Source organism: Epinephelus lanceolatus, chromosome 4, assembly GCF_041903045.1.
Source record: "Epinephelus lanceolatus isolate andai-2023 chromosome 4, ASM4190304v1, whole genome shotgun sequence".
Lineage (NCBI taxonomy): Eukaryota > Metazoa > Chordata > Actinopteri > Perciformes > Serranidae > Epinephelus > Epinephelus lanceolatus.
In genome coordinates, this window is record NC_135737.1 from 7,991,024 (window position 1) to 8,003,887 (window position 12,864).

The 12,864-nt window shown below is 38.9% G+C and overlaps 1 protein-coding gene and 3 non-coding genes across 4 annotated transcripts; all 4 read right to left on the reverse strand.

The window, feature by feature from the left end:
• Nucleotides 1-801: 801 nt before the first annotated feature.
• rps3 (ribosomal protein S3) lies at nucleotides 802-11,173 on the reverse strand. Its single transcript, XM_033631798.2, has 7 exons — nucleotides 11,034-11,173; nucleotides 9,736-9,866; nucleotides 8,869-8,962; nucleotides 8,142-8,236; nucleotides 3,235-3,422; nucleotides 2,804-3,007; nucleotides 802-878 (listed from the first exon to the last, which is right to left on the reverse strand). The coding sequence occupies exons 1-6, from the start codon at nucleotides 11,061-11,063 to the stop codon at nucleotides 2,808-2,810; spliced, it is 738 nt and encodes a 245-aa protein (XP_033487689.1). The 5' UTR covers nucleotides 11,064-11,173; the 3' UTR covers nucleotides 802-878; nucleotides 2,804-2,807.
• LOC117260382 (small nucleolar RNA SNORD15) lies at nucleotides 2,416-2,565 on the reverse strand. The gene has a single exon (XR_004501911.1). It is a non-coding gene; the product is annotated as a small nucleolar RNA SNORD15 (small nucleolar RNA).
• Nucleotides 8,423-8,572, reverse strand: LOC117260383 (small nucleolar RNA SNORD15). The gene has a single exon (XR_004501912.1). It is a non-coding gene; the product is annotated as a small nucleolar RNA SNORD15 (small nucleolar RNA).
• LOC117260384 (small nucleolar RNA SNORD15) lies at nucleotides 9,424-9,573 on the reverse strand. Its single transcript, XR_004501913.1, has one exon. It is a non-coding gene; the product is annotated as a small nucleolar RNA SNORD15 (small nucleolar RNA).
• Nucleotides 11,174-12,864: the final 1,691 nt, after the last annotated feature.

Below are 12,864 nucleotides of genomic sequence, written 5' to 3' on the forward strand. Positions count from 1 at the left end.
AATGAGCAGTTTTTATCTGCATAGTGTGCAGGTCCTTGTTTTTAGAGCTCACCATGTAGCACCAAAATATTTCTACAGTAGTCCAGAACAAACAAAACAAACATTGGCTCTAAAGAAGGCTGTTGGAGTTTTTGTGTTTGTTACCTTAGTTAGCAGCCCCTTCGCAATGAGCAATGTCAGGGAGATTTCTTTTTATTGTGAAACTGCTTTAGTCTATTTTTACTTGTTAATATCCCCCGTTTTGGAGAGGAAGAAACCTCTGTAGATAATTCAGCTCACCATACAAATCCTCCTGAACAATGAACACCAAAGGAATTTTAACAAGAAGTTTCAGATGGTTGCAAACCTCATTGCTGGATGCCACTAAATCCCCCTAAATCTTACACTGGACCTTTAAAGGTACCTTGGTGCCAATGGCTGCAGGAAGACAGACCTGTTTGCACACAATAATCATAATCTCTACAGAACTTCATATTTATCTTAACAGTAAAAGCTACAAAGTACAGTCTTACTAATGTTTCAGTTATGACATGTCATAATTTCTGCTGAAAAAAACCTATTAAGTGCCATCCTGCCCAAATATGAGGTTTTATTTCCACTGTGGGCAAAAAGATAAAGACATCACCTTTTTTGAGGGGCTGGGCACATTTGAGCATTGTGTTGTGGGATATCTGACTACTGTATCTATTTTAACATTAACTTTCGAAACCTGAGCTTCGTATTTAATCAAATAAAGTTTGTCATTCTCTAACTTCTCAACAATGTGAACAATGTGTAAAAAAGTGACCAAAACACTTCAAGTGTATTTTCCAGATTTTATTGTTTTTGTACACAAAAAACTGAGGGTCTTGCTTCCATCTGGTGGAAAGTTTGAAAACCTGTAAAAGACAAAACAAATGAATTACAATACTGCTTCAAATCACTCCAGTAAAATAGATCCTCCTGATCAAAACAGTAATTTCTTTCTTAATGACAAAACCGATAAATAGTGACGCCCCCATCAAGGTTTTTTGCCACTGATCCTGATCAGTCATTTCAAATTGTCACAATAGTCCGGTACTGTCTGTGCAGTCATGAGGGCATATTGAACCAACAAGCTGAAAATCAGCCAAGTCTGATCACAAGCCCATTGACAGTTTCATCTCTATTAACCCTATGGGCCCTAGGCGTTTTTGGGGTATTTTTACTGCCTTTACTTTTAAGCTCATATCACAGTCATTCTAAAGGCTACATACACATGCTATATCTTGTTTTTTTCCAGGACAAGCTGGGCTAACCAGATTTGCCATCATTCCATGTCCTACTATGTGCCTGTATTTTATATTAATTTTTATATCAATGGAAAAAAAACAAATCTGTGTGCCTAAATTCTTACATTTTTACATGTATCTCAGCATAGCAAGTTGGAAGTTGACATATTCTACCATATATGAAGAGGGGAGTCTCTCTGGAATCTGGCAATATAAGAACCATGATGGTGGGACACTGTCACTTCACAGTTGGGTGCAGCATGTCCCCCTCAATGTATATGGTGACTACGGCCCTGTCAGCATGCATAATTAGGCCTCAGTTGTCTGAGTGCGCAAAGGTGAAGCGCGCTGGTCTTGTCATACAAAGTTTGATGGAGTGTCAACTGGACAATATGGAGATATTTGCATCTTGAAAGTCGGACTACAAATGTGGATAGACAGGGAGAAACACACGCAAGCCTAAGATGTGGTAAGATACAATATTCCTCACTATATGAAATGACTGATAACAAGATCTGTATAATGGATTGTAAAGAAATTCGTCAGGTTTTTATTTTGTAGACAATTGATCTAGATTTATAGCATGATGGGATGACAGCACAATGATGTGTGTGGTATCATTGGAAAGCTCTGCTCCTGTACTTTCATGTGATATGCGTGGCATGTCTGTGCATTCGCGAGTAATCCAGCTAAGAGTACTGTGTGTGCAGAGCTGTATGAAAGCTCTGTTATACATAATTTTAATGAATTTTTTTCGCTGTGAAAACACTGGACTAGTGACAAGTGCTTGGTCTTGTTGGAAAGCTACAATTCCACTGTTTCACGTGATATGTGTGGCTTCTCGCTCTGACGCATGGTTGCGGAGAAAATCAATAGAGAAGAACAGGTGTGAATGTGGACACACTACGCGTCGTTCGGGCCCATAGGGTTAAACCTACTGGCAATTTTTAGTATATAAAGAAATAAAACATTTTAGAGAAATGCTGTGAAATAAGGTATTTATCTTGAGCTTAGTTTGTTTAAAATGCTTCATTTGTAGTTTAGTTGCTACTGAGAGTAGATCAACTTTGCTATGTTTGTTGGCATGTTACTAACCAACCCTTATTTAGATTCTATATTCACTTTTCCTTAATTATTTTAAAACAGCTTTGTGTGCTGTTTCCACCCTTCTCAGACAAATGCCTCGATGTCTTCAACCAAAAAGGACTCTGTGCTCTGAGGAACTGGAGCAGAACCACAGAACGTGACTCTGCAGAAGTAACCCCAAAACCAGACTAGAGTCCTGTTCCGACTCGTCATCGTTTCTTCACTGAAGGGACCAAAATAAAAAAGGACTATACTGTTTATTACCTGCTTGCTGCTATTACATGGATATCCACAAATTAACTGCAAACACAGCCATAATTTTCTCACCCATGATCACTGTTTAGGCCTACACCATATAATAGCTAATTAAATTTTTACTCAGTAAAAGAGTACCAACGTGACTTAGGGTGGCTGCCTTTTAATATCACAAACCTGCCTGCTGTTGATGGGACCCTGCTAACTCTTACCTTCTTATGCGGTGGGTACAGGTGTTCCCTGGGGCATGACGGGCACCTCGGGCTTGGCCCCCTTCTGCTCAGACATGGGTGTGGTTGGCAGGTTCTCCTCCTTGGGCTCAACAATGCTGACGTGGTCAGGCAGGGGCTTCTTGGGACCAATCTTACCGCTAGGGTCCCAGGGCAGCATGATCTTGACCTTGATGCCGAGCACACCTGAGAACAACCAGCAAACACATCAATAAACATGAATTAGTACCAACAAAAACCAATGCTATGATGTACAGAGCCAGCATAAAACAGTATCCTCCTCCAAAGAATCAGTCATTAGGTCACGTAATATTTTGATGACACTTTGCAGAAAACCCTCCAAATATCAAACATCAAAGTAAAAAGATGCTTCTGTAATGTTGCTGCCGTGTCCCTGGTTGAGATGTACTCACCCTGCCTTAGCAGGACGTGGCGGACTGCTGTGTCGACGTAGTAGTTGACGGGGTCTCCGCTGTGGATCATCAGGCCATCCACAAACTTCATGGACTTGGCCCTCTGACCCCTCAGCTTACCGGACACAACGACCTCACAACCCTTAGCGCCACTCTCCATGATGAACCTCAGAACACCGTAGCATGCCCTGAAAGAGGGGAGGGATAAGAAAAGTTAACATGGAACCATTAAATCACTGAGTAAGGCTGATTCATAGTCAAATGTAGGCTACGCTGCTGTGAACATTTATACTTGTGCAGTGGTGTGTGTGCGCATCACTCTGGAACTACACCTCCAAAACACTAGTTGGCAGTGGGGTTTCTGTGCCACTGTGTTGAGCTTCTGTAAAGTGCAGTGAAATTTGACTGATTCAACTAACACCTAAACCATAGGTTCATAGTTCAAAATTTGGCTCCATTACAACTCATAGGATTCACACACAAAACAGCCGTCTTGCTGGACGGGTTTCCTCAACAAATACAACACGCTAACTTTATTAGCATAAGCCTATGACATTTCACATAGCATAAAGTAGCCTGGCAGCTAGCTGAGTTTTTCTTTACTCATATGAAGCCAGGAACAACCGCAACACTTAACCAAGACAATGTTAAAAAATTGGCTCAATTATAACTCTTGCCTGGGTCTAGACATTTGAAACAGCCCCCCTCCACTAAGTTCAAGTTGCCGGATTCATTTGGCATCAGGACATGAAAAGGATTTTCTTGGTTAAATTAAAAGATGAGCAATGAGTGCAGCGGGGAATTTATCAGCGCCACAGGCAGAACTAACACTGTTGTCATGCTGTGCTAGAACAAATAAGGAGCAATAATAGTGACTCCTATAGACAGATAGAGGCTGTTTCCAAGGTTGTTCTAAATCAATGTCCTGTTCTTCACATCGCCTGACATTAGTTTGTTGTACTTCGCCCCACTCCTGAAACCCTGGTAAAACAGGTATGTTGGCATGACTGTGCATCCGTGTGGACTTAAAATGACTTTAACCCTCTGCGGTCCAGAACCGCGCCGGCGCGTCAAAATCACGTGACCGATTTGAGACGACGTAGCAGCAACACGCAGCCTCGCTGAGTCTCCGTTTCATTTTGTGTGGAAAGTGCAAACTTCAAACTTTGTACCACTTTTTAAATCATCTTGATAGGCCATATAAAACCGGACTTATGATAAATAATAAACGCCATGATTTTCCTGAATATTTTTGTCACATTTGATCCGCATTTGATGCAGGAAGAAACGGTAAAAGCGGGCCGTTCGGCCCGACGAAAGTGCTGAAGGCAACAGCAAAAAAAACCAAAAAAAACGACACCCCCTTTCCTATTGGTTGAAAAATGCACCACGTCAACCAATCACAAAATTTTATGGCAACACACATCATTTGTTCCTGGGGAAGAGGGGGAAGTTGTGGGAGTGACGGCAGCGAGAGAGACCGCGATCGCGATCACAGATAGAGTTGGGATTTGTGACGTTTAGCGTGTTTGGAATGTATACTTAGTGTGTGGTGTAGTGTGTTTTGGAAGAGGAGAGAGGAAAATGAGCCTCCAACGACCGCATTGAGCGGTACTCGGAGGTCCGCACAGAGGAGCGGACGGTGTGGCAGGGCACGCCCACCAGGTCCGGATCTCCGTTTGCTCAGGCAGCAGAGCCACACAGTGTGTGTCACTCCTCCTGTTGTCCTACTGTTGTGTCCTCCTCCTGTAGTGTGTTGTGGTGGACAGGAACTGTTTTTCAGAGTGGCACAAATAATTTGTGTAAGATCACGTAGGAGAAAAGCAAGCACTCTCAAAATAAATCCCCTAGAAAGATGCATGGCCAAAAACAGCAACAAACACAGACATTTTGACAGAAAGTCTTCTTCTATGAAAAAGACTTTCTGTCAAAATGTCTGTGTTTCTGGTACTGCCACCCAAGTTGGTTTATTAAATTTACCAAAAGGACATTTGTGAGTGCTGGCATTTTTCCCTTTGACAAATAATTTGTGTGACATCTCATTGTTTTGTACATAGTTGTTCAAAAAACGCCTGAGGCATTGCTTGCATTTTAATGTAAATAGTTATATATAACGTTGTTGTTTGCTAAATTAGGACATATGTTTTTGAAGTTTACAATTTATATTTTTATTCTAAGTTACACAAATGGTTCGTTAGACATGTTTGTAGTTTTCACAGTAAAAAATCTAACTTTTTCCTACTCGGATTTTATGTTTTTTATGTGATTTTAGGTCCAGTGTGTTAATACAGTATGTCAAAATGAAAAAATAACTGTAAAGTCACACAGGTGAGGTTGTGCTGAAAAGAATGATACCAAACAAGGCAAGGTAAACAGTTTTTTTAAGGTGAAATTTAAAGGTTAAATGAAAACTAGTCAAAAACGGCCAATTACCCCCTAGACCCCATAGGGTTAAATGGAGGTGTAAACATTGATCTCTAGTGGGGTTGCAAAATGTAAGCACTTTTCTTAATCCATCATTGGTAACATTAACAAATAAACTGATTTAAAAAAAATAATTACTACCAAATGTGTTTTTCTCAAAGCTCATAACATATTGCATATTCTCTGACACTACTGCATAGCATATGACACGTTAAGGCCTAGACATATGAAACACTGAATATAACGGAGTAATACTTTGCTTTGCCCGACAACGCATAGTTACATTTCTGGGGAGGTGAGCATCAGGCTACACTGCAGGTACAGCGTGATCAAACGCAGACATAAAAACCCTGCTTTCCTGTTATTGTTGGAAAATGAAGAAAATGTGTCAAGAATCCAGCACTGATGAAGATGACAGCTTTAAGCTCTGTTTAAACACAAGGATTTAACAGCGATGTAGCTACCACCTGTGCATATTTCTGTAATTAAAATATTTTAAGTAAATCCTGTGAAAGCAAGAAAGAACTTTGAGTTTCACGTGGGTGTAATTTAATTCTCTCTATACTTAAAAATGCAACCAGGTTGTGTGTGCTGCTTTGACTTTTCTCAGGCAAATGCCTCAATGTCTTCAACCAAAGAGGACTTCCTGCTCTGAGGAACTGGAGCAGAACTACGAAAAAGGAATCTGCACCAGTCACCCCCAGAACCAGTCCTGTTGCAGAAATGGACAAAACTGAGACACTAAACACTTCACCCTTAAGGCAAACATAATGCTCCATACAACAGATGCCAGTTTCTGCTAAGAACTTTACTGAATCACCTATGCAGAAATATGTCATACTCACCACCTTCAGTGTCCATGCCTGGTTTATTTATAAAACATAAACCTAGTCTCTGTTTATGGTCTGCTTACTGATATGAGACTGATTTTCTACAACTGTGGACAGAAACCCCATTTTGTTTACAATGCTATAAGATTATGTGCTAAATTAATATACTTTTCCTAAACATCCAGTCACAGCAAAAGCTGTATTACAAGCTTTGGCTCTAGCAGCAGATAATGCAGATAATCTGAGTACTTCTTCCACCAATGTACAGCACTACAGTCTACAACTTTTGTGCTTCCAGAAGATCCAAAGAACTCCAGAGAGTGTCAGAGCCAAAACATCAGAGTAACCATAGAAACTTACTATAACTGAGCTCTGCAAGTAAGGGAGACACTGCGCTTGCCTGATATTGGACAGAATTGTCAAGTTGGTACAAAAGAAGTAGCCTACACATTATGAAGAAAGGAAAAATCATCTTTAAAATAGAATCATTGGAAGTGCAAGGAAATGTTTCAATTTCAGTTCAACAGACCTATCACATCAGAACACTACTTAAAAGAGGGAGGAAAAGAAATTAAAATGAAAAACTGGCTTGTTAAGTCATGTTTTGCCATGTCAACATAGACATTCTTGCTTTGCTGGGTTTTTAAGAGTAGAACATAGTTAAAAATAAACCACAACAATATCAGGTGGGACATCAAGGCGAGGAAGAAAAAGAGTGCACTCCGTTCCAAATGGTGACCAGTCAGAGTTTTAAAGAAAGCTCAGCAATTTCTTATACCAATACTTTGGTCAAAGTAAAATATAAGACAGCATCATCAGCGTCACTTATTTAAATTTCAAGGACTTTTAAAGCACTTAATTTAAAAAAAAGGGGGCTATTTTCAAAGTATTTCAGTGCTTGATCCCCCCCCCCCCTCAATGTTCAAGCAAGTACTGCAGGGTTCGCACAAGGTGCGAACCCTGCAGTACTTGCTGTCACTGTGGGCTATTGCCTAAATCCTGGTGTGTAATAGCACAACAACTGCTTGCTAAGTAACATTAATGATATGCAGGGTTTCCACACACTTTCATAGACAAAATTTCAAACTTTTTCATGATTTCTCATGGACTCTATTCTTTTTCTTGCCCCTCTTGCCCGGTGTTTTTCAAATACTAAGGGAAAGATGAAACACACAGGGAGAAAATGAAAAGGCGTACGTGATAGTAAACAGAACATCACACATCAGCGCATCTTACAGCCATGTTATGCCAACAGCTACAAAATAATCTTCTGTCATAAATTTACATTACCTACCTTGAAGGTTATCCATGAAAGATTACTGTTGCAAATTTATTACACGCTACAAAATTCCATGATTTCTCCAAAACTTAATGATTTTAATTTATTTCACGAGTTTTGCGGGCCTTGGAAACATAATTATTTTCCATGACTGTGGGAACCCTGTACATGATGCAAAGGAGTACAAGATATTAAAGTTGAACGCCTGCAGTTAAAAGATACTGACTATCCTCTTGCTTTTAGGGTCCAAGTGCTACATGTCATCTTCAAGATAAAGAACAGCTACAACAATAAAACGCAGACCAGGTGGGTAACACGTTGAATGAGTAATGCAGGTGACTGAATCGTACTAGTTTTTGTATAGAACTGCTTACCTACGCACAGCCAGGCCTCCCAGCAGCTTGTAGCGCAGAGATTCTGCCTGAGCGATGGCACACAGACCACGGGTGGCGACCTTCTCAGCATACAGCTAAGAGAGAGGGGAGACAGTTCACAAGTCAAATATTTAACATGCTGCCAATGTAAAATTGAAGGTTTGGGGCAAATTAGCTCCTAAACTTTAGATGCACAATATCTCTCATCTACTTGCACTGCTGGAGAGGTTAAACTTTTTTGGCTCTGTTTTTATAATACATTTCACTCCTGGTGCTTCAACCCTTCTCAGACAAATGCCTCTTTGTCTTCATGTTAAAAAGACTCCCTGATTTGAGGAACTGGAGCAGAACCACAGAACGTGGACCTGAACCAGTAACCCACAGAACCAGAGTGAGTCTTGCTCTGTCTCGTCATCGTATCATCACTGAAGGGAGGACAATCAAGATTCCGAAGCCTTTGCACCTGCATTTGTTTTATTTTTAAAACAAACTCCATGTCTTAATATTTGACTACAGGAAAAAAAACTTAATTATACACAAGTGTTGTGCATTGTGTTGATAAGTTATCAGCTAAGCCAAAAGTGCAATCAATTATAAACAATTTAGATTGAGGACCTTTATTTTCTGTAATAAAGCCTAATTAACAGTGTTTTAAAAATATTGTTATGACATTTCTCCCTCAACATTAAGATATTTAAATGAGCTGCATTAAATTGAAATTTCTTACCTCCACACTGCCCTCGGGGAAGCCAAACCTCTTCTGGACCACAGCGGTCAGCTCTCTGATCCGACGGCCCTTCTCTCCCAGAACATTCTGGGTCCTTAAAAACAATTTAAGACACTCAGGGTTACACAATATTCCCAAGCAAAACGTTTAGCCATCAACAGCATCAGTTTCGTTGTAGGACAGCGCTGAACATCATGAAATTGTAACCTTTTGACAGGTGTGCTCTTATCACCTGCTTCAATGCATGCTAAATAAAAATGTGTTAACAAAATCTGTTTTACAGAATACCTCAGTCCTGGAATAATTTGTACAAACAACTTAAAGCCTCTGTGGAAGAGCAAAACAAAGTGGTTTCGATACGTTTCTATAATTGAAACTTCTCAATAAAATTGGGTTAACATTAATTTCCTTTTTTTTTTTTAGTTTAAATAAGCTTGATATACACACTTTAAAATTTAGCAATTTTTGAAAACAAAGTCATCTTGCTTTGGTTACAAGCCTTCAAAAAGATATCCAGGTTCTCTACTTTAACTTCAGCGGGTAACTGTGTTCGACTGTTCTCAGACAAATGCCTCAATGTCTTCAACCAAAAAGGACTCACTGCTCTGAGGAACTGAAGCAGAACCACAGAACGTGAATCTGCAGCAGTGACCCACAGAGCCAGACTGAGTCCTGTTCCGACTCGTCATCGTATCTTCACTGAACGGTCAAACACAAGAATCTATACAACAGATGCCACTTTCTGTTGTGAACTTTACTTAACATCACTGAATCAATTCTGCAGAAACATGTCACTCTTGCAGCTTTTGATGACTCTTTTTCCATCACCATGTATATTATATTATATTATGCAGTCTGAACACTCACCTTGTGGCCAGGATGATAATCTCAGTCCTGGTTGGGGTCACACGGACCTCCACACCTGAGTAGCCATCCTCAGCAAGTTCGCGAGTCAGGAACTCGTTCAGCTCGGCCTTGAAGATACCGTCTGAGACGAACTAAGGAGAGAGGACAGTGACAGCTCACCTACAATGAAACTCCATCATCCAGAAGACAAAATGTGGGACTTATCAAGAGAACGCCTGTCCTTAATCAGGAATGAATGAGTTACAGAGGTGCTTAGGACATCACTCTTAAAAAGAGAAACATCAACCTAAATGCCCGTCATGTCTTTTTTTTTTTTTTTTTTAATTCTTGTAAGCTTGTTCTGACTTTGATCCAGTCGAGGCCATATTTAAAAATAAAAAATAAAAAATAAAAATTCGGGGAAAAAATCTCCAGACAGTGAATACAAGAATGCAATGACAGCGATATTGTACAAATATACAGACACACTAACATTCCCAAATAGAAGCCCAGTAACTGGGCTGTGATTGACACACTTTTTTTTATGTAAGCTGAGTAGTTTATTGAATCCTACCTGTGACACATTATGATATTAGTGTTATTGTATTGTATGTAGCATTGTTATTCAATATTATGATACACTGTTATGTATATCATATATCCCTTAGATGACCTAAAATACTGGAACCACATGTCAAATCTGTTGCAAGGTGTAACTTTAATAACGTTACACCCAATACGATGCTGTCAGGTCGTTTGCAGTCATTTGAAATTCACTACTGTCATTTGCAGTAATTAGACACTGACAAAACGTTACCTATTTATTAATAATAAATATTACATTATTATTGATTGATCAAACGTACCGTGCTAATACCTGCCGGTTTATCTACAGCGGCTATGCGACTTTCTTTGGTCCCCGTTCATTTGGCAGTGAAGCTAACCAGCTAACTAAACCACATTAGGAGATCTGAGAAACAAACACTGCGTTTAAGCAGAAATATTGCACAACTTTTAAAGTCTGGTACGATTGTTCTGAACACAACCCGACTGAGTTATATATTCGTAAGGGACTCGTGTCTAAGGAAACCGGTTATTAGCTCATCCCCGGCCACAGAGAACACAGCCATGATAGCTGTTTAGCCAAATGAGGAGGAAGCAGCGCCGGCAGCATCTGGATTAATCCTCTTCGGACCGGGGGTGGACAAGCTCGACCAACACTGGAGTGAAGACGAAACGTCTGTATCCTACACAATATGACACAATTTTTGTGTGAAGCGGCCGTCTGTATAAGTAAAACGTGGATAAATAGTGCTAACCTTCCTCTTCTTGGAGATTTGCACCGCCATCTTCCAAAAGGCCGTAGACAGGAAAGGACCCTGAGAGGATGCGGAAATGCTTTTATACCAAGACGATTAACTTCCGGTGACGCCAGATTTTTTTTCTCCCAATGTTACTAAACTTTATTTTCAGCTGAAACACATTTGAACAGAATAAAACACATACGAATGAAGCATCGCGAGAACGACAAAACAGTGCGAAACAGAAGAGGACAACAAAAGTAAAACAGATGTTACATAAATTAAAATAAAGTCGCGAGTGGATGTTGCAGAAGGTTCACTTGAGAACTGTTAAGATATTGCATACATTTATCATTTAGAAACTTTTTTGTTTTGTGAGGATGACATATATTGACAAATACTGGTCCATCTCTTTCATAAATACAAAAATTTATGGAAGAGTTTGTAAATTTACATGTAGGCTATAGGCTAAATGTGAAATTTGGCCAGTGAAATTAGATTAATAAAGAAAAAAGCATTATTATCTTTGTTACAGTAATCATAGCACCCAAATACATTTTTATAGCTAAAACCAAAATCTGAGATAATGTTGTCAGCTGTAAATTTAGCATTAGCAATATCCTTCCACGATGCGTATGTAGAAGTACAGAACCAAAATAAATGAGAGCATGTCTCAGGATATAATTTACAAAAAGAGCAATTAACATCAGTGTCACCCTTTAACTTCTTTATGAAGTGTTTTGATGGATAAATATGTGGATCAATTTAAATGACACTTTCTGTACCTGATTTGGAGGAGAGGGGTTGATATTTTTAAATAGCATACCAAATGGGGTAGCGTCAAATCAAAAATTATTTTGGGGTTATTGGTATATTGTATCTGGGAGAAATTCTAAATAGTTGTATAGAAGCCCTTCTTTATTAACCAACAGACTTACTAGCGTGGTACCATTGATAAAATAATGACTTGTTCTTATATAAAATACTGTAGTTGTTCCAAATAGCCTATAACATCACTGTGAAGAGAAATTGTGCTTGTAAATGATTGCCCAAGCCAGAAGAACCTGTTGATGAAAAATGAAAAGTTTAAGAGGGTTTTTTGTGTACTGTAGTTACAGAGAAGAATTAATGTCAAGGTTTTTATTTATTTATTTATTTATTTATTCGTTTTAGGTTTTTTAAATAACAACACAGAAAATGGCCGGTGGTAAGGCAGGAAAAGACAGGTTTTGTTTTTTTCAAATGACACTGAACACAGATTGCAGTATCAATATAATTGAAAAAAAAAACAACTACAAAACAGAAATAAGTAATAATGAAAAACAATAAATAAATAAAAGTGGTCATTCAGGAATTAAGGTACACATATATTCATAAAGACATAGGGCCTTTCCAGTTTTACAGCATTTTACATATTTTGTAATAGAATTCTCTCATTTAGAAATGCAGAAATATGGAGCTAGTTTAAAAAATTGTGAATAATGTATTTTGCCAAAATAATTAAATTATGAATCCCAAACTCTGCATTTTTGTCGTCCAATTGCACACCATTTTAATCATCATAAGTCAACCAATATTGGAAAAAGTCCCCAAAGGTCCGAGCTAAATTGAAAGAGAAAAAAAAGATGTTCTGAGGTTCCAATGTCAGAGTTACATGTGTAAATGTCACTGATTATTTTAAAGTGAACTTCTTCAGTCTTGGCTGGAATTGGAAAAGAGAGGTATGTGGTTCTATTTTAACTGTCAAATAACTGCAGTATTCTTGGAGCATATGTCTCTGAGTGATGGGAAACAAAGTGAAGGACAAACATTTCTTAAAGATTTATGATTGTGTTTTTATCTAAAAAAA

Bases quoted from the DNA above. Each gene is read 5' to 3' on its own strand.
- rps3 (XM_033631798.2), bottom strand. From the start codon at position 11,063: ATGGCGGTGCAAATCTCCAAGAAGAGGAAG. The intron at 8,963-9,735 runs GTGAGTGTTCAG...ATTGTTTTTAAG, and splicing joins ATTATCATCCTGGCCACAAG to GACCCAGAATGTTCTGGGAG. The intron at 3,423-8,141 runs GTAAGCAGTTCT...CCCCTCTTTCAG, and splicing joins GGAGGCCTGGCTGTGCGTAG to GGCATGCTACGGTGTTCTGA.